Source organism: Malaclemys terrapin, chromosome 17 (genome assembly GCF_027887155.1).
Source record: "Malaclemys terrapin pileata isolate rMalTer1 chromosome 17, rMalTer1.hap1, whole genome shotgun sequence".
NCBI lineage: Eukaryota > Metazoa > Chordata > Testudines > Emydidae > Malaclemys > Malaclemys terrapin.
The window spans coordinates 21,406,581-21,434,500 of record NC_071521.1 but is presented as its reverse complement, the minus strand read 5'-3'; the positions used below and the strand labels follow the sequence as shown (position 1 = coordinate 21,434,500).

At 49.6% G+C, this 27,920-nt stretch overlaps 2 protein-coding genes across 3 annotated transcripts in view; one reads left to right on the top strand and one right to left on the bottom strand.

Moving 5' to 3' along the window:
- LOC128825418 (discoidin domain-containing receptor 2-like) overlaps positions 1 to 27,920 on the top strand; it is a 146,121-nt gene that overhangs the window by 3,021 nt on the left and 115,180 nt on the right. The gene's annotated exons all lie outside the window — the stretch shown is intronic.
- On the bottom strand, positions 75 to 26,858 carry LOC128825398 (SRRM2 protein homolog rsr-2-like). The gene is made up of 3 exons (XM_054007886.1): positions 26,771 to 26,858; positions 1,834 to 2,019; positions 75 to 673 (listed from the first exon to the last, which is right to left on the bottom strand). The coding sequence occupies exons 1-3, from the start codon at positions 26,856 to 26,858 to the stop codon at positions 213 to 215; spliced, it is 735 nt and encodes a 244-aa protein (XP_053863861.1). The 3' UTR covers positions 75 to 212.

The following is a 27,920-nucleotide window of genomic DNA, read 5'->3' as shown; positions in this document are numbered from 1 at the left end:
TGACTGATTTTCTGTAAGAAACCCACCCTGCCCCTTCCCCCAGCTTTCTTTCAAACCAAATAAAGTCACTATCATTTAAAAATCATTTATTCTTTATTAATAGATTAGAAAAAGAGGGAGGGAACCCGGGTGGTATTTGGGAGGAGGATTGCTGGGAAGGAAAAAGCCACAAAGAAAAGGTTAAAAAAATGACAGCCTTTTGCTTGGGCTGTCTACTGGGGTGGAATGGGAAGGTGTACGGAGCCTCCCCCCCGCGTTCTTACACGTCTGGGTGAGGAGGATACGGAACATGGGGAGGGGGGAGGGTGGAACAGGGGCTGAAGCGGCAGTCTGTTTTCCAGCAGCCGTTCCTGAACCTCCACCAGACGCCGGAGCAGCCCCAGCGTTGCATCCTTCATCCTCTGGTCTTCCTGCCGCCATCTCTCATCTCGATCGTCCCTCCTCTCCTCACGTTGGTCCCTCCTCTCCTCACGTTGGTCCCTCCTCTCCTCACGTTCACTGACTTCTTTCCTATACTTTGAAACTGTTTCCTTCCACTCATTCAGATGAGCTCTGTCACTCCTGCTGGATTGCATAATTTCAGAAAACATGTCCTCCCGCGTCTTCTTCTTACGACGCCTTATCTGTGATAACCTTCGGGATGGAGGAGGGAGGCTTGAGGAATTTGCAGCTGCTGTAGGGAGGGGAAAAAAGAGAGAATTGTTTTAAAAGTTACATTTTGCAGAACAATGCTTATACTCTTTCACGGTGACCAACACTGTTCACATTACATAGCACATGTGATTTCTGTGCAAGGTCGCATTTTGCCTCTTAATGCTGAGTGCTTGTGGCTTTGCTGCTAGAGATCACAGGTCTGGGCAACAGAATTCGGCTTGCATGCGGCCATGGTAAGCCATTGTTTTACAGCTTCTGCACCCTCCTTTCCCACATACCAAGCATAGCCTGTAGAGTGCTGCAGAAGCCTGGCCAATCTCAGCCAGTTGGGGGGGGGGGCAGTGTGGGGGGGCTTGTCTGGGCCCCTTCAGGCAAGTAGAGTGCTGCGGTTTTTCTGTTAACATTCAGCAGCACCAGAAAACAAACTAACCCCCCCCCCCCCCGCCATGAATTCTCTGGGATGATCACGGTACCCCTCCCCCCACCGCGTGGCTGGTATCAGGGAAGATCCCTGCAGGCACCAAACTACCCCCCCCCGCCGCCGACTCCCCCCCTCGCCATGAATTCTCTGGGATGATCACGGTACCCTCCCCCCACCGCGTGGCTGGTAACAGGGAAGATCCCTGCTAGCCAAACGCGGAAAACTTCAGGGCCAATTTCCCATCTGCGCTTGGCTAACTGCAGGGAAGGATTTATTTTCCGCCACAGGCAAACAGCCCAGTAGGAACGGCCACCTCTGTCCCCTTAATTAAGTTCCCGTATTTCAACCAGGTTACCAGGAGTGATATCACTCTCCTGAGGATTACACAACAAGATAAAGAACGGATGTTGCTTGAATGCCAGCAAACACCGGGACCATACGCTGCCAGGCTTTGTCAGGCAATGATACCAGATTACTTGCTGCAAGCATGGCGTGGTCAAGTGTCCTACCATGGAGGAGGGAATAAGGATGCACTGCCCAGAAACCTTCTGGCAAGGCTTTCGGAGTACCTCCAGGAGAGCTTCATGGAGATGTCCCTGGAGGATTTCCGCTCCATCCCCATACACGTTAACAGACTTTTCCAGTAGCTACAGACTTTTCCAGTAGCTGAACTGACCGCGAATGCAAAGTCAGGCAAAGTAATCATTAAAAACCGTTTGCTTTTAAAACAAGTTTTATATTTTAAAAGGTAAACTCACCTGAGGTCCCTTCCATGGGGTCAGAGTCTTGGGTACTGGCTTGGGAGGCTTGGGAGGGTACTTCAGTCAGGGTGATAAAAAGATCCTGGCTGTTGGGGAGAATGGAGTGCTGTGTGCTCTCTGCAAGCTCATCCTCCTCCTCCTCCTCCTCCTCTACCCCATCGGCAGAATCCTCAGGCGTCGAGACTATCCCCGACCCAGAATCCACGAACAAAGGTGGGGTAGTGGTGGCAGCCCCCCCTAGAATTGCATGCAGCTCGGCGTAGTAGCAGCATGTCCGCGGCTCTGACCCGGAGCGACCGTTTGCCTCCTTTGTTTTTTGATAGGCTTGTCTGAGCTCCTTGACCTTCACGCGGCACTGCTCAGAGTCCCTATTGTGGCCTCTCTCCATCATGCCCTTGGAAATTTTTTCAAAAGTTTTTGCATTTCGTCTTTTAGAACGAAGTTCTGCAAGCACTGAATCCTCTCCCCATACAGCGATCAGATCCAGTACCTCCCTCACGGTCCATGCTGGTGCTCTTTTTCGATTATCAGCCTGCATGGTTACCTGTGCTGATGAGGTATCTGTGGTCACCTGTGCTCTCCACGCTGGGCAAACAGGAAATGAAGTTCAAATGTTCGCGGGGCTTTTCCTGTCTACCTGGCCAGTGCATCCGAGTTCGGATTGCTGTCCAGAGCGGTCACAATGATGCACTGTGGGATAGCTCCCGGAGGCCAATACCATCGAATAGCGGCCACACTAACCCTAATTCGAATTGCTAAAATCGATTTTGGCGCTACTCCGCTCGTTGGGGTGGAGTACAGAAATCGATTTAAAGGGCCCTTTACATCGAATTAAATGGCGTCGTTGTGTGGACGGTTACAGGGTTAATTTGAATTAAAGCTGATAAATCCGAATTAAAGTCGTAGTGTAGACCAGGCCAGGGACTCTGGGCATAAGACGCCGGGGGCCAAATGTAAGTGGAGACTCTTGCACAGCTAGGCTGGCCTAGGCGTGTGGTGTGTCAGGCCTGACTCTGCTTTGAAATGTTAAGAGGTTGGGAATATTGCACTGATCTGGGGAGTGGGTGGGGAGGTTAGGGTGTGAGCGAGAAGGAGACTCTGCCCTGCAGGATTAATAGCAGATTAATTAGGCTAATTTAGCCAGACTAATGTAAAGTTCTCAATTTACTCTCGGCATGTCAGAGACTTTACGGCTGTCTCCCTGACATCAATATTGGGCAAAATAAAGTGACGGCTGATATGAGCCTGTGGTTCTCCACCTTTCCAGACCAGTACCCCTTTCAACAGTCTGATTGGTCTTGCGGACCCCCAAGGTTCACCTCACTTAAAGTACTTGCTTACAAAATCAGACATAAAAATACAAAAGTGTCACAGTCACACTATTACTGACAAACTGGTCACTTTCTCACTTTTACCATATAATTATAAAATACGTTGATTGGAATATAAATATTGTACTTACATTTCAGTGTATATCATATAAAGCAGTATAAAACAAGTCATTATCTGTGTGAAATTTTAGTTTGCACTGACTTCGCTAGTGCTTTTTATGTAGCCTGTTGCAAAACTAGGCAAATCTCTAGATGAGTAGATGTACCCCCTGGAAGACCTCTGCGTACCCCCAGGGGCACACGGACCCGTGGTTGAGAACCACTGATATGAGCTATTAAGAGGTAAAAGATAGAAACACATTGAATGCCAGTCAGCGTGGATTCATAGAAACCCGTCTTGTCAAACAAACTTGATATCGTTCTTTGACACCGGTATGTCTGGTTACTAAAGGTAACTGAGTTTCTGCAGTATGTCTGGATTTCTGTAAGGCTTAGTACCGACTCCATTCTGATTTAAAAATTAGCACTGTACGAAATCAATATGGCGCACGTTAAAACCTAGCTAACTGATCTCGTCACATCCAAATACCAGGAATGCTGCTTCACCCTCATTGGTTTTGACACTGTATCAATGGTTGGTATCGGTGGGAGGCATCAATACCAATTTGGGGAGCAAAATTACATGAATGGTGTTGGGGGGGGAGGCAAGATAATTATACGACAGGAGCGGGCAAACTTTTTGGCCTGAAGGCTACGTCGGGTTTCCGAAATTGTATGGAGGGCCAGTTAGGTGTGACCCAGCCCCCGCCCCTTATCTGACCCCCCTGCTTCTCGCCCCTGACGGCCCTCCCAGGACCCCTGCCCCATCCACCCCCCCATCCCCTGACTAAGCCGCCCCTGACTTCCCCCTGCCGCCCCATCCAGCCGCCCCATCCAACCACCCCTTCTCCCTGACCACCCCTGGCACCCCTGCCCCTGACTGCCCCCCGCTGCCCCATCCAATCCTCCGTCCTTACTGACTGCCCCCCTGGGGCCCCTGCCCCCATTCAATCCCCCTGTTCCCCGCCCTCTGACCGCCCCAACACCTATCCACATCCCCGTCTCCTGACCACCACCACCCTGAACTCCCCTGCCCTCTACCCAGCCCCCCCTGCTCCCTGCCCCCTTACTGCGCTGCCTGGAGCACCGGTGGCTGGCGGCGCTACAGCTGTGCTGCACAGAGCACCAGGACAGGCAGCCGCACCGCCCGGCTGGAGCCAGCCACGCTACCGTGCAGCACAGAGCACCAGGTCAGGCCACGGCTCTGCAGCTGCACTGCCCGGCAAGAGCTCGCAGTCCCGCCGCCCAGAGCATTGTGCCAGCGGCGCAGTGAGCTGAGGCTGTGGGGGAGGGGGAATAGCAGGGGAGGGGCTGGGGACTAGCATCCCGGGCCAGGCACTCAGGGGCTGAGCAGGAGGGCCCCGCGGGCCGGATGTGGCCTATGGGCTGTAGTTTTCCCACCTCTGTTATAGGGTGTGTATATATGTGTGTGTGTGTGTGTATATATATATATATATATATATATATATATATATATATATATATATCTGTTATAGGGGTCCACTTACGTACAAACCTACCAGCCGATGGCGTATGGATGACATATATGTACATATTAATAACAATTAGTTCATTCTCACATTTGTTATTTCTGTCCTGATTATTTCGGTTATTTCCAATTATTCGGTTATTTCTGGATATTCTTTGTGGTGTACCTGTTAAGTTTAAAAGAGGATATGTTGTATGAGCTGAGAAGTCTGACCTCCGAAAACCATCTCTGCCTCCAAGTTCATACATGGTTTTGAAACAGACTTCCCTGCAGGAGTGACTTATCTGCTGCGATCTGTGAAGTGATTTTATAGATTCCATCACCTTTTTAACTGCCCCAAATTGCCTTAGTTCAATATAACTAAACAGGGCCTCAAACTGTCACAGTAAAAAAAGGCCCTTCCACAAATAAACAATAATTTTAATTCTTTCTTTTATACCTCTATAACTAGCTAAGTAATAAAAATACATCCAAATTCTTAAAGTATAGGCCAAACAGGCTTAAATATCTATATCCTAACACTATCTTTTGGCATTCCTTAAAGAGACTTTAAAGAGAGCGTGTTCCTGGTTGGAGGTGGGTATTAATGGGGACTACAGGGTAAAAGGGACACTTTCCGCAAAACAAATAACGGCTGCTAAGTAGAGGCGAATGTAGAGCAGTGACCTTCTGTCCATGTTTTCAAAGTTTTTTTCACAACCATGAGAGTGAGAAACAAGAGCTGGTTGGAATTTTTAGTTCAAAACTTTTTTTTGACAAAAAAGGCTCTTTTTCTAAACTGAAAACCTCCACCAAAAGCTTTTGCTTATTACATTTTTTTTCCTTTTTTTTGTTGTTGTTGTTGAAACTCAATTTCAAATTTTCATTTGTCTTCCTCTTTCACCTCTTCTTTTTTCCCTGTATTTTTTTTTCCACTGAAAGAATGATGATCAGAGTTGGGGTTTTTCTTTCACTTTTTCTTTTCTTCACGTTTCTGTTTGCCACTCTGTGTCTTCCAACGTGTCTCTAAGTTTGGAAGAATTACTGAGTTGCAAAAGGTAAAATGAGCTTTGGTGAGTCTACCTCCTGATCATTTTTCTAAAGTTGAGATGTTTAGAAAGCCACAAAGTGGCCGAAGGAAAAAAGAAAAGTGACAAAGAGAATGGAATCCCGGATGTCATTCCTTTTAGTGCTCTCAGCGGCAAAAGGAAAAAAACGGAATTGTTGAAATTTTTCAAAAACCTCTCAGAAAACTTCAAAACAATAAAGAAAAAAAAATTGTTCCCTTCCAGACCATGTGAAAAAGTAACAACTGGGGACATTTTACTTTTTTTTATGGCTTGTTTGTGTGTTTTTTCACTTGGTGACCACCCCTGCTAGAAACATTCTCTATAAAATGAAAGTTGATGTGAGAGCCGAATTCTGCAGGAGGTTCCTCAGATCAGAGAATGACTGCGTGCACTGGAGTCAGAAAGGTTTCTTTGCTCTTCCTCTTGTTGCCTACTACTCCTGCCCTCCCGTCATGGTTTCATAGCTGATAAAGACAGAAAAGACCGTTATGATGATATAATCTGACCTCCTGTGTAGCACAGGCCCATAGAACTGCCCCCAAAATAATTCCTAGAGCAGGTCTGGTAGGAAAACATCTCATCTTTTTTTTAAAAAAATTGTCAGTGATGAGAGAATCCACCACGCGCCGTGGTGAATTGTTCCACTGGTTAATTACCCCCCCAGTTTACAAATTTGCACCTTCTTTCCTATCTGAATTTTCTACCTTCAGCTTCCAGACACTGGCACTTGTTATACCTTTGTCTGCAGGAATGAAGAGCCCATTATCAAATATTTGTTCCCCATGTACTGAGAGACTGATTAAGTCTCCCCTTAACCGTTTCTTTGTTTGTCTCAAAGAGCTTGTGATGGGTGCCCACCCCACACAAGACTTGAAGGGGTTAAGGAGGTGGCCAGGTGGGCTGATCAACTGCCCAGGCTGCACTTGGAGGGGGTGCCAGGGAGCAGGGGTTGATTAAATGAGGCTCAGCCGGATGGGAACAGGAGGGGCCCATATAAAGCCCAGGAGCTGAGAGCAGAAGGGGGCTGCAGTCACTCCCTGGGAGCAGGGAGGTGTGTTGGGGACTATAGGGGGTAGCCCATAGTTACTCCCTGGGAGGAGGGAGTTGGGAGGTTGGCAAACCCAGAATGGGAGGAGAAGGCTCAGGGGAAAAGTAGCAAGAATCCTAGAATATCAGTGTTGAGGGGACCTCAGGAGGTCATCTAGTCCAACCCCCTGCTCAAAGCAGGACCAATCCCCAGACAGATTTTTACTCCAAATCCCTAAGTGGCCCCCTCAAGGATTAAACTCACAAGCCTGGCTTTAGCAGGCTAATGCTCCAGCCACTGAGCTATCCCTCCTAAGGAATAGGAGTGCTGACCTTGGCTGCTGACTAGAGCTGGAACCCGGAGTAGAGGGTGGACCCAGGTTCCCCTACCAGCTAGCGAGGAAATGGCACTGGCTGGGCAGTGAATGGGAAGATTGCCTGAGCCCATTTGTCAGGAGAGGTACCCCGTAAAGGGGATGCATGGAGAGTGACCTGGCCGGGGCGCCAAGTCATGAAGAAGAGGCCTCAGCACCCGGGGCAAGAGAGGGAGAGTGGCAACAGAGTGTACAATAAGCAGCAGAAGGGGGTCCCGGACCTGGAAGGAACTGATTCCCCAGAGCAGCCAGAAGGAGACTCCTCGTGGTGAGTGGACCCTGTGACAGAGCTCGATCACTACACGGCATGTTTTCCGATCCTGTAATCATTCGTGTGGCTCTTCTCTGAACCCTCTCCAGTTTTTCAACCTTTTTCTTGACTTGTGGACACCAGAACTGGACACAGGATTTCAGCAGTGGTCACACCAGTACCAAGCATATAGGTAACATAACCTCTCTACAGCTTCTTGAGATTCCTCTTTTTGTACATCCAAGGATCACATTAGTCCTTGAGCTCCCAGTGTCACGCTGTGGCCTAATGTTCAGTTGATTATTCAGAGTCACTGGTTCCCAGGAAAAAGTCTCTTATCCTGCAGATATGGCCTGCGTTCTTTACATTTCCCTCTTGGGGATCTGAGTTTGTTCTGTACTATTTGTCATGCCCTTGTGAATTTCTCAGTTGCTGTTTATTTTCTGCCAGCCTTAGTGCTCCTCAATCCCCAGGTGGCTGTACTGTGGCTGGTGTTACGGCCATTGTGCAGTTATCTCTGCCAGCTGAAATATGAAGAACAGCAAGATCAGGCTCATTGCATCGGCAGGTCGGGTTATAAGGAATTCTCCATGACTTCGCATCTTTGCAGGAGGGTTTTGTTTTCCTTTCTGGAGCTGCTTCTGTTCTGCTTAACAGCTCCACAGGCTCAGACTGTAGGGAGGAAAACATTCGCCTCTACTTAGCAGCCGTTATTTGTTTTGCGGAAAGTGTCCCTTTTACCCCGCAGTCCCCATTAATACCCACCTCCAACCAGGAACACGCTCTCTTTAAAGTCTCTTTAAGGAATGCCAAAAGATAGTGTTAGGATATAGATATTTAAGCCTGTTTGGCCTATACTTTAAGAATTTGGATGTATTTTTATTACTTAGCTAGTTATAGAGGTATAAAAGAAAGAATTAAAATTATTGTTTATTTGTGGAAGGGCCTTTTTTTACTGTGACAGTTTGAGGCCCTGTTTAGTTATATTGAACTAAGGCAATTTGGGGCAGTTAAAAAGGTGATGGAATCTATAAAATCACTTCACAGATCGCAGCAGATAAGTCACTCCTGCAGGGAAGTCTGTTTCAAAACCATGTATGAACTTGGAGGCAGAGATGGTTTTCGGAGGTCAGACTTCTCAGCTCATACAACATATCCTCTTTTAAACTTAACAGGTACACCACAAAGAATATCCAGAAATAACCGAATAATTGGAAATAACCGAAATAATCAGGACAGAAATAACAAATGTGAGAATGAACTAATTGTTATTAATATGTACATATATGTCATCCATACGCCATCGGCTGGTAGGTTTGTACGTAAGTGGACCCTGACATTTTGTGGGTGAGGAAACTAAGTTTGGACATAGGAGGACTCAAGTGTTCAAGCTCTATATAAAAGGGGTGACCAACCATGGCAAGGAAGCTTCTTCGTTCCTAGTTCTTTGTTTATTATCCTTTTGTTTATTAGTCTATTAGTCTGTTATAAGTCAGTTAAGTAAAACTCTAAGCCCTGGTCTACACTACAGGGTTAGGTCAAATTTAGCCGCGTCAGGTCGATTTTATAATGAATGGGTCTACACAAGCAACTCCGTTCCGTCGACCTAAAGGGCTCTTAAAGTTGACTTCTGTACTCCTCCCCGGCGAGGGGAGTAGTGCTAAAATCGACCTAGCTGGGTCGAATTTGGGGTAGTGCGGATGCAAATCGATGGTATTGGCCTCCGGGAGCTATCCCAGAGTGCTCCATTGTGACCGCTCTGGACAGCACTTTGAACTCCGATGCACTAGCCAGGTACACAGGAAAAGCCCTGGAAACTTTTGAATTTCATTTCCTGTTTGGTCAGCGTGGCGAACTCAGCAGCACAGGTGACCATGCAGTATCCCCAGAACTGTAGAGCGTAGAATGTTTCTACGCTCCCCCTATCATCTCCGTCCCTGAGGTTATCGCAGATTAGAAGGCAAAAAAACTGCACTCGCGATGACATGTTTTCCGAGCTCATGCAGTCCTCCCACACTGATAGGGCACAGCTTAATGCATGGAGGCATTCAGTGGCAGAGGCCAGGAAAGAATTAAGTGAGCGCGAAGAGCAGAGGCAGGACGCGATGCTGAGGCTAATGGAGGAGCGAACGGACATGATGAAGCGTCTGTTGGAGCTGCAGGAAAGCCAACAAGAGCACAGACCCCTGCTGCATCCACTGTATAACCGCCTACCCTCCTCCCCATGTTCCATAGCCTCCTCACCCAGACGCCCAAGAACGTGGGGGCAGGGGGGAGGCTCCGGGCACCCAGCCGCTCCACTCCAGAGGATGACCCAAGCAACAGAAGGCTGTCATTCAAACAGTTTGATTTTTAGTGTGGCTACAATAAGCAATGTGGCCTTGTCCTTCCCTCCTCTCCCACCCCACCCGGGCTGCCTTGTCCGTTATTTCATTTTTTTTTAATAAATAAAGAAAGAATGCATGGTTTCAAAATTTGAGTTACTTTATTTCGAACGGGGGAGGGTGGTTGGCTTACAGGGAATTAAAATTAATAAAGGGGGCGGGTTTGCATCAAGGAGAAATACACATAACTGTCACACCGAAGCCTGGCCAGTCATGAAATTGGTTTTCAAAGCCTCTCTGATGCGCAGCGCGCCTACCTGTGCTCTTCTAATCACCCAGGTGTCTGGCTGCTCAAAATCGGATGCCAGGTTTGAGCAATTTGCCTCAACCTCCCACCCCGCCATAAACATCTCCCCCTTACTCTCACAGATATTATGGAACACACAGCAAGCAGCAATAACAATGGGAATGTTGGTTGTGCTGAGGTCTGACCAACAGCGCCAGTGAGCTTTTAAATGTCCAAAGGCACATTCTACCACCATTCTGCACGTGGTCATGCTTGCCGTGGTATGGCGTCTGTACGGGTAACTCAGGAAAAAAGGCGCGAAATGATTGTCTGCCATTGCTTTCACGGGGGAAGGGGCGACTGATGACATGTACTCAAAACCACCTGCAACAATGTTTTTGCCCCATCAGACATTGGGAGCTTAACCCAAAATTCCAATGGGCGGCAGAGACTGCGGGAACTGTGGGATAGCTACCCACAGTGCACCGCTCCATAAGTTGAGGCTAGCCCCGGTAGTGAGGACGCACTCCGCCAATTTAATGTGCTTAGTGTGGACATATGCAATCAACTGTATAAAATCAATTTCTAAAAATCGACTTCTATAAAATGGACCTAATTTCCTAGTGTAGACATACCCCAAGTTAGTTTCTTTAGTCTCCTATAGCTCTTAGCTCTTTTGCTTCTCCTAAGCTCTGCACCTCCAACTCATTCCAAGACTATCAATAGCAAACCATCAGAGACAACTGCAAACAAATTAAACCACTTGTAATGTTCCTTTTTGACATCCAACAGGCAGAGAAGCTCCCTGCCTGTGAATAAAGGCAAAAGACTGGTTCAGTGTAACAAAAGGTGCAGAAAGTCACTCCGTATTCTTTCGCTGAGGAGACTTCTTGGGGAGCAGGGCTGTTCTCATGGAAAGTTGGATCCTGGTCCCTGTGAAGCCAGCCACTTCTGCAACAGGCTGAGCTCTGGGGAACAGGAGCTTTATTAGATAAGAAAATTGACTATTAATCAAGTGTAGACCTAGGTTTGTATTTTATAATTTTCCTCTCACTAGAGGCAGGGGGTAACAAGGTGACTCAGTCCTGGGTACCCTGAGAACTATCACAGTAGCCCTTTATGTTGCTCTGTGATGGGGAGAGCTGCTTAATACCGTCACCCCAAAGCCTTGGCTGAGTTAGAGGGTCACTCCCTAAAGACATTAGAAGGGAAAGCAGTTTGCTCCGGGAGCATGGTGGGAGAGCTTCCCCAAAACACACCCCCAGGAAAGCTTGAAGTCAGGGCACAGAACTTCAGGTATTCTGGTGGAGTCCTCCATGTGCTGGAGCAGCTTGGAGAATCACATTGTTATAGCTGGAGAACAATGAGCAGTCAGTTACCCAACCAGATTCCAGCCCTTCTGTGGTTCCCCCATTACAATATTGGCTTTTGCCCCCAAACCTTCTTGTCATGTATCTGCAACCAGTTCTTTGTGTGGAACAAAAGCAAAGGGATGAAACGTTAACTCCCCCACCCCCAAGTGAACCTCCTTTCTGCTCCTCCGCTAGAGGCAAAACACACTGACCACACACCCACCAAGCACCACAGCCCATGTCACAACTTGAACTCTGCTTGGTGGGGGAGGGCTGTGGGCCTGGCACGTCCATGAAGGCAGAGTTAAGGTTACGATGTATAGTTTGGTATATAGTAGTTGTGCTATTCACAGGTGAGGGGAGGTGCGGGCTGGGCAAGATGGGTTATGGATAGTAGTCTAGAAGACATCGGTTAGTAGCCCAGTGGAGAGAGTTCCCAACTAAGTCAGGAAAGCTGGGTTCTGTTCTTGCCTCTGCTACTGATTCCCTCTTTGACCTTGGGTACGTTCCTTCCCCTGGGCCTTTTCTCTACGCATAACATAGAGATAATGAAACTCAGACCCCTTGTTAAAGTGCTTTGAAGCTGCAGATGAAAAGCCCTATATAGGGTGAAGCAGCAGTAGTCAGATGATAGGGTCCACAATAAGGAAACGGTTGAGAGCCTCTTATGAAGTTCTGTGACCACATAGCTGGCAGGAGCATCTGTGCTTTGTTCAACTCGTCCATTAGCTTAACTGAAACTATTTACATTTCCCAAAGAAGAAACAATTTCCTCTCCAATTAACAACCCACTTCTGGGATTCCCCATAAGGGTCCCTTTCAGCTAGGTCTCCAGCAGGTTAAGGTGTAGGACTCTCTTTCCCATGTGTCCTTTGCTGATCAGATTTTAACTACTGTGCCATTAGAATGTCCCACGTGGCCCCGACTGCCTGGCCAGTGCCTAGGGAGAGAGCCGGGGCCTGTCTTCTTTACAGCAATGCGACTCAGGAGGCAATGGAGATACAAGAGAGAAACCAGCATAAGTGAGATCTGAACCAGGGCCAGAGTCCTTGAGCAAGCCAGGATCCAAACCATGTATGGTTGGCTTTTAGCCATCAAAATCAAACAGGAATTGTTCTTAGGAACCAAAGGGTAGCCACTCGGTCTGTGGAGCGCAGGTGTATGCTTCACATGGGCAGCCCCACTATGCAATCGGGCAGCGACTCTGCATTAGTAAAGGTTTCTGTGTAGTTTCCAAGGTGGCTTCTGAAGAGGATGCCTCTGTAACTCAATCTGGAGGAGCTCTCGGGGCTGGCACGTGGCACTGAAATAGACCTATAGCTTAGTGCAGATTGGGAAAAGGAATCCCAGAGCTGCTAAGGATCCAAACCAGGGGTCGGCAACGTTTGGCACGCGGCTCGCCAGGGTAAGCACCCTAGCGGGCCGGGCCGGGCCAATTTATTTACCTGCTGACGCGGCAGGTTCGGCCGATCGCGGCCCCCACTGGCCGCGGTTCGCTGTCCTGGGCCAATGGGGGGTGCGGGAAGCGGCGCAGGCCGAGGGATGTGCTGGCCGCGGCTTCCCGCCGCCCCCATTGGCCTGGGACGGCGAACCGCGGCCAGTGGGGGCCGCAATCGGCCGAACCCACCGCGTCAGCAGGTAAATAAAACTGGCCCGGCCCGCTAGGGTGCTTACCCTGGTGAACCGCGTGCCAAACGTTGCCAACCCCTGATCCAGACGAATCCAGGCTCTGAAATTCACTCACTTGCTGAGTCTTGGAGCAGGGATCCGTGAAGGCGACTTGGCTCTCAGCGCTTGTCCTCTGTGCTTGGTAGGACTGCAGAGCTGAGTTCTAATGAAGGTTTGAAGGCAGCAGCGTTCTCTCTTTGTCTCTCCCTCCGCTGCCTAACAAGGGACAATTGGCTGCTGCTCCCCAAGAGGAGATGATGACATATAGAGAAAGCAAAGTTTCTTACCATGCAGCTTCCACAGATCCACCCCACGCTTCTTCTCTCCCTGCTGGCTGTGCTGGGGAGACAGAAAACTGAGGAGAGACCTATTGTTTCTTAGCACAGAGGCTGCTGGCTGGGCTCCAGGCACAAGACCACAGTGGGTAGCTACTCTGCTTTGCAATGCCTGTAGGTGCTGGGATTCCCTGGAAGAAGCCAAAGGCTAAATGATACAGTACCGGGAAAGCACCATTTCCACATTTGCAAAGCAGGCTGTTGTTTCTGCTGCTCTGACGTGCCATACACACCCGGGGTGTATCTACATTGCAATTAGACGCCCGTGGCTGGCCCGTACCAGCTGACTTGGAGGCTCCGGCTGCAGGGCTGTTTCACTGCAGTGTAGACGCTCAGGTTCGGGCTGGGGCCCAGGATCTAGGACCCTGTGAGGTGGACGGGTCCCAGAGTCCAGAAGTCTACACTGCAATTAAACAGCTCTGCAGCCGGAGCTCCGTGAGCCCAAGTCAGCTGCTGCAGGGTTTTCATTGCAGCGTAGACACAGCCTGTGAAGCCACTGCTAACCCTTTGCTATGAAAATCCCCTCCTGCTTTGTTATTCTGAACCAGCTGGCGGAAGTGGATCCCAGGGCAATGCTTTTCCTTGGTGCAGCACCCTCCCCACCGAGCTCTTCTAACTCAAGCAACTGGCTTTGCTCTGGCCAATGGCACAGTCCTTCTCGCCTGCCCCTGCACAAACCAACCCACCGTTGTTGGGTGACTGGCTTTAAAATGAGTGAGAGGGGCCTGGGGGATTTCAAAGGAGAGAAAACACACGTTCACTCGCGACTGCCCCTGCTCTGCACTGTCTGCGACCAGGGGTCTTCACTAGGATGTGAAAAAAATGTTTCAGAAATGCTCCCGGCGGCCCAGCCAGCCACGCACGGGGCTTTGGCAGGCATAGCCTGGCACACAGCTGGCAGCAGAAGGGAGCACTGAGCAGCTGCAATGTGTGTCTTGCCAGGTCTAGTGCTGGTGAAAGGTGGCAGCTGGGCCGTGGTAGTGAATGGAGTCCTCTGTTTATCTGCAGGGAAGCAGTAATCTTTTAAGATTAAGCTAGATAAGTTTATGGAGGGAACGGTTTAATGGGATAGCATGATTTTAGTCAAAGGAACAGTGTGCCATGGCAGGTAAATAGTATAATGGCTAATGAGGGTCAGGCTGGAGAATCTTGCCTACATGCTCGGGGTTTTACTGATCGCCATATTTGGGGTCGGGAAGGAATTTTCCTCCAGGGTAGATTGGCAGAGGCCCTGGAGGTTTTTCGCCTTCCTCCGCAGCATGGGGCAGGGAGGATTCTCTGCTAATTGAAGTCTCTAAACCACAGGATTTGGGGACTTCAACAGCAGAGTCAAGGGAAAGGGTTGGGACGGCTTTGTGGCCTGCATCATGCGGGAGGTCAGACCAGATGATCATAATGGTCCCTTCTGACCTTAAAGTCTATGAGTAGGGCAAGGTTCCCATGCACCCTGCCATGCTAGCAGCCTCAGCCCTGACTGGGGTGGGGAGACTTCTTTTAAGGGACCCAGGAGCAGGTCAGTTTCCATGGCCAAGTCAGGGTGTGTATCTCCCCCTTGGTGGGCAGTGCCCACAGAGAGAGGAAAGGTTGCTCTACTCACACCAGGAGAATTTCTCTCTGGGTTGGGCTGACAGTATCTTCCCAGTTATTCCGAGAAAATCATCAGACATGTTTGAAGGAGCAGTGCTGTGAGACCTCAGCAAACCCTTGCGTTCCAGGTCATGGAGGCTGTGCTCTTTCTGGTACCCATTCCCTGAACGGAGTCAGGAAAATCCCTCCAAAAAAGAATGTGATTCTCTGACTTTGCAAGTTGTGGGGGCAGAGAATATACACTTGGACCCAGGTCTTTGCCAATGTTTGAGACTGGGTGAGAAGCAGAGGGGATACCTGGAATTAGTGTATGGGTCTCATATGAGCACAAATGTCTGTGAAGTACAACAGGACTGCTTCAACTTGCCAGGCAGCCTGTATTGCTTTCTGTAGTGTCTGGCAGGAGGCAGGATTGTAAGTTAACATTTCTGATGCTTCTGAATAGCCTCAGCTTCCCACAAGGGGGGAATTTGAAAAACTCTCACGTCTATTTGAAAAACTGCAACAAGGAACTTTTTTTCTCTAGATTGTTCAGTAGACGTTAATGGGGTTGCTGTCCCAATAGTTACTCTGGGTGACCCAGGGTAGTGGTTCTCAACCAGGGGTACATGTACCCCTGGGGGTACACAGAGGTCTTCCAGGGGGTACATCAGCTCATCTAGATATTTGCCTAGTTTTACAACAGGCTACATAAAAAGCACTAGCGAAGTCAGTGCAAACTAAAATTTCACACAGATAATGACTTGTTTTATACTGCTTTATATGATATACACTGAAATGTAAGTACAATATTTATATTCCAACTGATTTATTTTATAATTATGGTAAAAATGAGAAAGTCAGCAATTCTTCAGTAACAGTGTGCTGTGAGACTTTTGCGTTTTTATGTTTGATTTTGTAAGCAAGTAGTTTTTAAGTGAGGTGAAACTTTGGGGACAAATCAAACTCCTGAAAGGGGTACAGTAGTCTGGACAGGTTGAGAAACACTGACCCAGGCTACCCTCTGGTTCCCCTGTGTATGAAGCCCTATACTGGTGAACTGGACAGAAGCAAGGAACAGTTTAAATACCACCTGAGTAATGGTTGGATGACTGTGGAGTAGCATTGCCAGGTTGAAGGCAGGTGGAGGTGCCTCGTGACAAGCCTGGGCTACTGTGAGAAGTAAACTTCCTTGCATTAGACCTGCATGTTGTATATTGCACAGTAGTTGTGAAACCACACAGGAAAGTAACTGCCTAAGTCTGGGAATGGAAGGCGCAGAGGCACTTTGAGAGTAAGTCCTACTGTTCACAGCAGAGCAGTTAGAGGAGGGAAGCTTGGAGTATGTATTGTGACGACAGGCCATAGTTTGTGTTTACTTAGGAAAGTCAAAGTGTATTTTTCCTGAATGAACTAATGGACCCGGATGAAATGCAGCCACCCGGGTAATGCTGCAGGAAATGTTTAGAGTGTTTTTTGGAACAGCTTGATTTGTGCTGTGAAAAACGCAGGGTTTGCTACTGAATAATCAGCAGGGCCCGTGCTTGATTTTTCTGAAACCGTGAAGACCTGTGGCAGTCCCATGGCTGCTCAGCCGCAGTTAAACCAGGCACTGGCAAAGCCTGCCTAGGTGCTTGACTCACCCATTTCTTTACTGGCAGCCAGTCATTACAAAGAACTTGAAGACCGTTCGGTCTGTTGCTTAAAATACTGTTGATGGTGTTAAAAACTTAGTTCCTTTCCCCGTCCTTAACTGCACTCTTGGTGTTAACAAATATTTGTGATGGAAAGTTCTGGAGTTATTGAAGAATTGCTACAAAACCCTTTCAGTAGCTAAATGTTCTCTGCAAAATAGATACCGAAAGTAGGGGACCTTGGCCTGCACTGCTCAGAATAAAAAGGATTTGTAAGTGATTCCTGAGTTCAGCTGAATTAATTAGGGCTGCAATAGTAATGTTATTATGCTCACTCGCTATTCCACCATTGTTACGATTGTCTTTAAACCCAATGTCTACAACATCCGAAGGAAGATATTCTCTGTCCCTAGTGCCTACCAGGTGCTGAGGTTTGGATGGGGGATAATTTCCAGAGATGTAACCCAGACAAGACTAAGGTAATGATTGGAGGTTATGGAAGTACCCCAGAGAGCTGATGGAGTTTATTCATCTCCCTGAATCAGTGTTTGCCCCCCCAAGTTGTTACTGTCGGAATGTCCTGTTACCTCTCAGATACATTTTGAGACTTGTCGGTTAACCAGTTTGTAATCCATTCAGTGTTGTGCCATGTTAATTTTGTACTGTTCTAGTTTTTTAATCAAGGTACCAAGTCAAATGCCTTATAGAACTAAGTATGTTACGTCACACCTTTCTCAGCCAACCTGTAATCGCCTCAAAAAAAGATATCGGGTCCATTTGACACAGTCCACAAACCCATGCTGATGGGCATTAATTACATTACCCCCCTTTCAGTCTTCGTTTAATCAAGTCCCATATCAGCTACTCCATTATCTACTCTGGGATCAACGTCCGCCTGACAGACTTACAATTCCCTGGGCTGTCCCAATTCTTTTTTTTTTTTTTTTTTTAAATTGGCACAACATTAGCTTTCTTTGAGTTTTTCTGGAACGTACCATTATAGCCTTCTTTCGTGATTGTGGGAATATCGGTTTGGGGGAATCTAGTAAAGTGTTCTTAAACAATTCCTAATGATCAATAAATTTTTATGTTTAAATTCTTTCTACCAACTGTTGCCTCGTGTGTGATGGTGGAGTCACTTAAGGAGGCAGCGGTAGTCTCGGGTTTAACTGAGGATTGCATCTTTAATCTCTTTTGGGAGCTTCCCAGGAGTCCTACAGTGAAGTGCAGGCTGCTTAGGGGATGAGGTAATTACCTTTGGGTGCCACCCTTGTCTAATAGTGACCCCATTGTCTGATATATTGGCAAAGACAGCTACTTACGCAACTGAGGCCATGTCTACGCTACAAATTTTGGTCAATGCAAATGATATCGCGGTAAAGTTAGTTTATTGGTCGTGTGCATGCATACTTGGCTGCTTGTGTCAACGCTCTGCATCCTTCTCAGGAGTTCTTGTGTCGATGCAAAGTGCAATGCACTGCTGGTAGGTAGGTCAGTGTGCAGCTCACCATCATATGGCGCACATTGTCTTATGGGAAATTTTCACAGTGCATGGTGGGGCAGAAATGAGTCATGCAAGAGTGACTGGGAGCATGGGGTCAAGTTCCATCATGCAACTTTCTCCAGTCCATAATGCCCAGTACCGGGTTTACAATGGTGCCGGGCCCACACTCAGAAGGGACCCTGGTGCCCGGACCATGGCCCCGTCCCCCCAATCCGCCTGCGCCCAGCTCCAAGGCCCCAACTGCCATTCACTCCTCTCTGCCCCTTAACTTCCTGCTCGCTCCTCTCCAACCCCCCTCATGCAAGTGATGGGCAGAGTCTCAGGGGAAAGAGGCTGAGCGGGGGCGGGTGGGTGGGGCCTCAGGGGACGAGGGTGGGTGGAGGCTTGGGGTGGAGCGAGGGGCGGGGCCGTGGTTTGCACGCCAGGGCCCACAAAAGATTAATCCAGCCCTGATAATGCCATCTATATCCTATAATTTTCACTTTTTTTTTTAATCCCACAAGCATGCACAGCACTTGTTGCTGTCCGCCATCTCTGACAGAAGCATGGCGCCCCCAGCTCCGCACTATTGTCTTGAACATTGCAAACACAGGGTGAACAATCCGTCGGTATTTGCAGAATCAGAGCGGTGAGGGGCATGACTGTTTCTTTGAGGACAGTTTGCTGAGGGGCATAGCGAAAATCAAGGCACAGTTGTTGGTGCCATTCACGGAGGAGATGCAGATGGCGGAGTGCCGTTTCTGGGCCCAAAAAAATGAGCACATCATAATGCAGGTTTGGGATGACTAGCAGCGGCTGCAGAACTTTCAAATGTGAAGGCCACATTCCTGAATCTGGTTGCCGAGGTTGCCCCCGCCCTCTGGTGAAGAGAAAACCAGAATGTGAACTGCACTGACAGTGCACAAGCGAGTGATGATCACACTGTCGAAACTTGCGACACCAGATTGCTACCGATCATGGGCAGTCATTTGGAGTTGGACAATCCACAGTGGGGGACAGTTGTCATGCTAGTGTGTAGGGTCATTAATCATCTCCTGCTATGCAGGGCTGTGACTCTGGGCAATGTGCAGGATGTAGTGGACGGCTTCGCAGCAGTGGGGTTCCCGAACTGTGTTGGGGCGAAGATGGCACGCACAGGCCTATTATGGCATCAGCCCATCAGATAGTAAGGGCTGCCTTTCTGTGGTTAAGCAAGTGTTCGTGGATCACCAGGAATGCTTCACTGATGTCCGTGTGGGCTGGTCAGGAAAGGTCCATAGCACTTGCATCTTTTGAGAACACAGGTCTTTTCAGAAAGCTGCATGCAGGGGGTTACCACTGGCAATATTGAAATGCCAGTAGTGATGCTAAGGGACCCTGCCTACCCTTTCAGGAGCGGATTTCAGAGTATCTTTGACAGTTTCATCAAGCTCTCGCAGGAGGAGACAAAGAACATCCCTCTGTACATAAACTGCTCCCCACCTAAACCAACAGGGGAATGAAAAGCAGGTAACTCTACCTCTGTTTGGTGTACCGCAACTTCTCATACAAGTAAAACAATGAAAAGTCCGTATTTGTGTCCGGCTCACTTGGGATTGGGCTGAGTGTCACCTTTACTGAGAAACATGTAAGGAAAAAGGCCTGCACATGCTTACCCAGGATTCCTTCCCCTTTACGGGGCTTGTCCATGCTTGGCTGGTGGGACTGACTAGACCAGTGGAGTTTTGACAAGATCCTGGCATGGCTGGTCCTCTCCCCCTGCGTCCTCGCTGTTCATGGCAGGGTTCTGTGTCTTGGGCTTCTCCGAGGTCTCCGTGGCGGTCTGCAGGGCGCTGGAGGGGTCTCTGCCAAATATGGCACGCAGCTTGCTGTGAAAGAGGCGGGTCTGTGGCTCAGCATCAGATTGATTGATGGCTTCTCTGGCTTTGTGGTATGTGTGGTGCGGTTCCTTTGCTTTCATGTAGCACTGCTGTCAGACCCCTTCACCTGCGTCCCCTGTGCAATCTGTTCATAGGTGTCCACATTTCTGTGGCTGGTGCATAGCTGTGTCTGCACAGCCTCTTCTCCCCACCGATCCAGGAGATCCAATATTTCCTGCGCGCTCCAGGTGGGAGTGCACCTAGTGCATGGAGTTAGACTGGCTGGTCGGGCCATTGCACACAACACAGGGGAGCTGGGAGATGTGCTTGTCAAGCTGGGGGCAATCAAGAAAAGGCATTTCAAAAATATGCAGGAGTTTTAAAGAGGGGTAAGGCTTCCAGTCTCCATAACACCTGGGCAGTAGAGTTCACAGTTGTGGCCAGAGTGGTCATTGTTGGGCATTGTGGGACAGTTGCTGGAGGACTGTTAGGGTGGGCATAGGTCACTCGGTGTCTACACTTGTACTGTGTCTATCTCAGTAGGTTGACCATGGCCCCATGCTGTTGGGGGAGGTGGGGTGCTTACATTGGCCAAAGACAAATTTGAATGTATTTGTACAAATAGGCCTGGTCTATATTATGAGATTAGGTCAACGGAAGTTGCCTTGTATCAACCTAAGTGCCATCAGTTGTGCCCGAAGGTATTAAAGAAAACCAGGCTGTGGCTGGATTAAAATCAGGCCTTGCAACTGTAAGATCCTTGGCTGCCGGGTCCTTGTGTCCTCTTGGCTCTGCACAGCGCTGAACTCAACAATCTTAATAGCTGACCCTAGGGAGAGAAGCCGCAGGAATGGATGGAAATTGCCAGGGCTGTATTTATTTTTCTCTGATCTTTCTGTGCCTCGCCCCCTCTCAGGAAGTGGCCACAAATAAGGGCCACGGGGACTGTCAGCTTTGAGCGTGTGAGCATGCATGTGGGTGTGTGCACATGCACATGTAAGTGTTACCTGTTCAGGTATCCATAGCCCCGTCTCCATAGTATCTGGGCACCTCCCAAGTATTTAAAGACCGAAATGGTAATAACAACCTCTGCGTTCTTTCCCAGCCTGACTGAGAATCAACTTGAATAGATTTCGTGTGTGTGTGTGTGGTGAGTTGGTGGTGGTGTGTGTGTTCATGCATGTGTGAAAGTGTTATTGGTCTGGGTGTGGGGAGAGGTTTGCAGTTGGGTCTCTGTGTGTTGGGGTTAGGGTGTGTGTGTGGTGGTGGTGGTTTGTCTGGCTTTGTTCTGTAGGGGGTTGGTTGTTCAGTGTGTGAGAGAGCGAGTGCTTGATCATGTGTCTCTGTGTGGTGTATGTGGATTGTGTGGTGTGTGTGTTTTGTGGAGGGGTTGCAGTGTGTGTGTGTCTCGTGTGTGTACGAAAGAAGGGGGTTGGTCTGTGAGTGTGAGGGGGAGTTGGAGGGGGTGGTATTTGGGAGAGAAGTGTTGTGTGGTGTGGGGGGGCAGTTGGAGTTGATATCAGCTGGTGTATTTGGGTGTGTGTGTGGAGTTGTTGCAAAGACCTCCTAGTGGTGAAGAGAGTCGCCCGGTGAGGCGAGGTCTCAGCCCTGGGTGCCGTAGTCAAGGGCTGGGTCCTGTGGTACATCTCCCTCCTGCACTCACCATCCTCCCCTGCTGGGTGACTGGTCCCAGTGGAGCGCAGCTGCTGGGGCAGTGGTGGTCATGGCGAGAGGTGAGATCTCTCAGGGAGCCAGGGCCGAGCCCACTTTGGGTTCTGCCTGGAGCTTTCCAGGGTGGGGGGCTTCATTGCTCGCTATAAGGTGTTGTTGGAATCTGGAGGCCCCAGATGCATGGATCCACGTGACAGGCCTGCGCCAATGGGATGGGACACACCAATGAGATGGGTCCGTTTTTGGCATTGTGGCCATTTGTGCATCCAGTGGCAGTGAAGGCTGAGGGCTGACCACTCTCAGGGCAGGTGCATGCTATAGAGTACCGTAGACAGGGCAAGTTCTTCCCGGCGTTTCCTGTTTCCCACCAGCCAGCCCCACAGCCTTGTTTGGCTCAGTCGTAGGCACACGCCCTTCATCCAGGGGCTGCGACATTGAAGGGTCATTGTCTGATTCCCTTAGCGCCGGAAGCCGGGGGCTGTTCTGATCTGGCCCATTTGTGTGCACATTTGTACATTCCAAGGGTTTTCCTAAACTGTTCTTTATCGATAGCTGGTTTTGAAAGCTCTTCCCCACCTCCCAGTCAGCTAGACAATTATCTGAACGTTCTCCATTTTATCTGGTGAAAGATGGATTTTAAAAGCAGTTGAGCACTTCAGGCCTTTATTTCATCCTCTTCTGGCATTATCAGGTGGGCCAGAGGAGCTGCTCCTCCGGCCCAGCTGTGAACTCGGGTCTAGGTTGGACTTGGCGCTGGTGCATTAGCAATGCTCCTGGGGGCGTTCTGCACCAAACAAATACAAATTCTGCACATCATATTTTAAAAAATTCTGCAAATTTTGTTTGTCAAATAATACTACAAAATCACGCTGAATTTGTGTGAGCTCTGGCACTGTGGCCCTACCCACATTTCCCCAAAGCTTTCACTAGAAATGCAGAGACCTTGACGAGTCTGTCCCTAGAGTAGTGTGGATCTGGCAGACTGAAGAGCTCTGAAATACTGGGAATTTCAGAGTTTCACAATGGATTTAATTCCAGAGGAAGCCAAGGTGTCTGAGAGCTCCCTGTCAGTCCTTGTGGGGAGCCGATGGGCTCTATTGATGTTGTTCACATGCTTCTGAACCTCACTAGTGACTGCACCACGCTCCCCTGCAGCAGTGGAGCTGGCTGGGGCACTGCTTGTGGGATAGGCCTTGAAGTGAGATGCTGCCACACACTGAAAGCTGAGAGCTATGGAGACTGGAGTCTGGGAAAGGGAGAGACAGTCACAGAAGGCAAATACATCTCCTCATACCCTGCCTCTATGTCAGTGTAACTGACTCCAGCTCTGGCTGACATCCCGCCTGCAGCTCTGCACGTTTGTTCTTACAGAGTCTCTACATCACTTCCTAAAATGATGGACGTTTGCAGAGAAATTGGAGCCCTTGAAAACTGTACATAACCATAACATGAAGATCCAGCCAGGTCCTGGCAAGCTGTCCTGTTGTCTGGGGTTAGGTGGGAGGAGAAATGGCTCTTAGTCGTGTAACCCCATTGGGGAGAAGAGCAACTGGGGTTTAACAAAACCACTGAAAATTGTGCAGGCCACCAAATTCCCCAAAGACAGCTCTGCTTTCGTGCTTTCCTAGAAGCTTCCTTTAACAAGCTGATTTCTCAAGCTAATTGCTTGCAGATGAGATCATAGTGTGTTTTGTGGGGAAAGAATCTACACTTAAGCTTGTGAGCCAGAAAGATTTAATATACAAATCACATGGCTGGTGTCCTCATGTTTGCAGTGTTGCTGTAGCCATGTTGGTCCCAGGATATTAGACAGAGAAGGTGGGTGAGGTAATAGTTTTTATTGGAACAATCTGTATTGGTGAAAGAGACCAGTTTTTGAGCTACACAGAGCTGTTCCTCCACTCATGGAAAGGTAGGAACATCACAGCTAAATATAAGGTGGAACAGATGGTTTAGCAACAGTGGCTCTCAAACTTTTGTACTGGTGACCCCTTTCACATAGCAAGTCTCTGAGTGCGACCCCGCCTTATAAATTAAAAACACTTTCAAATATATTTAACACCATTATAAATGCTGGAGGCAAAGTGGGGTTTGGGGTGGAGGCTGACAGCTTGTGACCCCCCCCCCCCCATGTAATAACCTCGTGACCCCCTGAGGGGTCCCGACCCCCAGTTTGAGAACCCCGGTTTAGCACACATTGTTAGGGACCATTCAAGGTGAAGTGGCCAGTTAACACCTCTGCAGTCATAGCACAAAAATGGAGAGTGTTGTAATAAACCATAAATCCAGTATCTTTATTAAGACCATGACTTCTAGTGTCTAGCAAAGTTATGAATTTAAGCTCCTGGACTCATCTTTTGCAAGTGTTGTGCAGGTTTCCTTTGAGGAGAAGTACTGAGAGGTCAGATATGGAGTGATCATTTTGTGAAATGTGTTCGCCCGCAGGTGGTGAAATGTTTTTGTCTTTTATAATTTTTCTGTGTGAGTTAATTCGAGAGCATAGTGATTGTCTGGTTTCACCCACATAGTTGATATTGGGGCAATTAGTGGACTGGATAAGGCAGAGGCGGGCAAACTTTTTGGCCTGAGGGTTTCGTAAATTGTATGAAGGGCTGGTTAAGGGAGAGGATCGTGGCCCGGCCCCCAACTCCTATCTGCCCACCCCTCGGGACTCCTGCCCCTTCCAATCCCTCCCCATTCCCTGACGGCCCCTCTGGGACCCCTGCCCCATCCATCCGCCCCCCCCCCCCGCTCCCTGTCCCTTGACCACCCCCGGATCCCCACCGCCCCATCCAACCTCTCCTGTCATTCCTGACGGCCCCCCCAGGACCCCTGCCCCATCCATCCACCCCTTCTCCCTGTCCCCTGACTGTCCCCAGAACCTCTGCCCCTGACTACCCCCTGCCGCCCCATCCAACCTCCTCCTCCTTCCTGACTGCCCCCCAGGACCCCTACCCCCATTCAACCCCCTGTTCCTCCCTCGACCACCCCGCCCCCTATCCACACCCCCTTCCCCTGACCACCAACCCGAACTCCCCTGCCCTCCATCTAACCCCCAATGCTCCCTGCCCCCTTCCTGCGCTGCTTGGAGCACCGGTGGCTGGTGGTGCTGGAGCTGGGCCACGCCACCACTGCCGCCACCACGTAGCGCAGGAGCTCACAGCCCCGCTTGCGCCGGCGGCGGAGCGAATGAGCTGAGGCTGCGGGGGAGGGGCCGGGGGCTAGCTTCCCAGGCCAGGAGCTCGGGGGCTGGGCAGGACGGTCCCGCGGGTCGTAGTTTGCCCGCCTCTGGGATAAGGTATCCCACTGGATGAGGCATGTTGTGATTGGCTGCCTCATTCAACTCAAGAAGTTGAAAGGTGTGTAGAGAACAAGGCAGGTGACTGGAGGGAGAAAAAGAGTGGTTGATTGTGGTTGAATGCTACTAGGATACTGTACCTGCAACAGGCTTCCTGCATGATGGTGGAGCGGTGACTTTAACCCAGATGTTTGAAGGTGCCATTAACTGTTTTCCTTATATTTTGAGTGCCAAAATTGAGACAACTGGGGCCTCCCTCTCAGAAATGCTGAGCACTGGTAACTGCAACTGAATGCAGAGGCAGAGTGGTGGCTTCTCAGATTCACTAGCAGCCAGGCAGCGTGATCGGGAGGGACGAGCACTGGGTTGGGAGTCAGGAGATTCTGAGCATGCAATTGGCTCTGCAACTGACTCACTGTTTAGCTTCAGGTAAATACCTTTGTATTCTTTGAGTAGATGCAGACGTGTGTGTGCCGGAGCCGGAGAACCCTTAGAGGAGCAGTTCTCATGCCTTGTGGATGTGGCCCCTTCCCTGGCTATATGAGGTGGTGCTGCCCCGACCCCTCTCACTTCCTTCTCACCACCGATGCCTGGAGTCAGTCCTCTGTGTGCTTGTATTCTAACCACCTTGCATTTAGTCTTAGTCAGTTTTATTGTATACAGCTAGATAGGGTTAGTTAGTAGTTGTAGTTAGCATTAGTTGCTATGTAGCATTCCTAGTGATGCCTTCACTGGGGTTTAAACATTGCCCTTCTTGTGGAGGGGCAATCCCCGACAGCGACCCCCACATGCAGTGCTTGCTCTCTCTTGGTGAAACTCACTTTAAAGAGCACCAAAGAGGCGAAGAAGACGTTCTCTGTTGTCAGTGCTGAGGAAGAGGTCTCATAAGACCCATCGAGACCGCTCCAGGTCTCGGGCGAGTCCTTGATCTCTCTCAGGAAAAGTGTTGATTGGCACGGGACCGGCTCTGGCATGTGGGATGGCACGGGTACCTCTGACCCTTCCCCTGTACTAAGTGTAGCGAGGTCAGAAACCCCTTACTGTTGACTCCAGTTCCAGCCTCAGGGCATCCATTGAATCTGGTACTGACGAGGGCGATGCTGTTACTAACTATCCAATGTGTCGAAGTACCAGACTACGGCGGACATGCTCTGTCTTTCAGTTCCATCCTTACCACTGGCTCTGGACTTTCTGAGGCTCGTGCCTTGAACAGCCCCTCCACTGGAGCATGCTGCTGAATCTTGTCCCTCAGCACCGCACCCCGACACTCCCTTCTCAGCAGTTGAGATGGAGCCGGTGCCAGAATTAGTATGTGGGATCTCTGTACCAGGACCCTCCTTGGCCCCACTACAATTGATGCCGCAGATGCTTCCATGGTGGCTTTCAGCACCCTCAATGTTGGCACACTCAGGTTCTCTGGTACTGCTGTTTGCACTGGGGCCAGCACTGCTTGTGTCACCGGCATGTTCGGCACCAACGGTATCACCTTGATCAGGAGCATTGATTCCTGCCTCGTTCTGGGTGATGGACGAATTGGATCACATGTTGGCTTCCTCGGAAATTACTCCACCCATGTCTCCAAGGTATCGGGGTTCTTCTGCTTTCGAGCTGGGGTCATCGTCCTCCCGCTCCACGTCACCGGATGAGCTACAAGGGCCACCAATGGACCAGTATGACTCCCAGGGTTGTCATGTGCCCCTTGGCTAGGACAGAGGTCTCTGGCCCAGTGCCTACTGGCCACCAATGTCCTACCCATATCAATGGTCTCTTTGGACTCAGTGGGACACTCCTCGCTCATGGAGAGTCCACTCTCGTCCAGTTCAAAGACAAGATCACTCACCAGATCGACCTGGGCGGCTGCGGATCAGCCGCAAGCCAAGGCATCGGCGTTTTTTCTTCTTTGGCTCAGCCAAGAGCCACGTCATCATCTTCGGACAATGCCGTGCTGCATGGTTCATCCTCCCTTCCATTCAAGAGAACTGTAAGGCCTACCTGAACCATTTACGCCATGTAGCTGCATCTTTCGGCATCCAGGCAGAGTTTTTCCAGGAGAACACCCACAGGCTGATGGACGTTCTACAGCCCACCATTCCAGGGAGAGTGGCTCTCCCAATTAATGATGCGCTCCTCAAGCCGGCAAGAGTTCTCTGGTGTACATGGGCCTCGGTACTGCCGGTGGCTAAGTGCATGGAGAAGTGCTACTTCGTTCCTCTGCAGGGATTAGAAGAGTTCTATTCCCATCCAATCTCTGATTCCATGGTTGTAATGGCAGTGAACGACGGGGCCCAGCAGGGTAGGTTCAAGTCCAACCTCAAGAACAGAGACTGTAAGAGGTTAGACCACTTGGGCAGAAAGTTCTGTAACTCATTGTCCCTACAGATAAAGATTGTGAGTCAACAAGCTTTGCTGTCCAAGTATGATTTTCTGAATTGGTCAGCCAGGTCCAAATCCGCGGACAAGTTGCCTGAGGCCTTGTGTGAGGCGTTTCGGTCGTTTGTCACAGACGGCTGCTTGGTGGCCAAAACATCCCTGCAGTCCACCCTTGACGCTGCAGACACTTTAGCCAGGCTGAGGGCCTCTGCGGTTACTCTGAGGAAGCTTCCGGGCTGCAAAACTCTGGAATTGCTTTGGGTGTCCAACAAACCAATGAGGACTTGCCCTTTGATGGCCGGACCTTGTTCTCAGACAAGACCAATGACACTTTGCATTCCTTAAGGATTCCAGGGCTATCCTGAGGTCCTTGGGGGAGTACACACCGTCCATGCAGAGACACCACAACGGGGATCAGCAACAGTATCACCCGCAGCACTCCTTTGTGCAGCCCTTCCCCCCCCCCCCCCCCCAAGCAGCGGGACTGTCCCAGAAAGAGGGATGGATCTCATAAGAGGAAGCAGTCAGGCTTGGGGTTTGGCCAGTCCACACACCCTCTCGGCACCTACTACGTGCCCATATTAACTCCTTGGTCCAGAACACTGTTCCAGTTGTTGGTC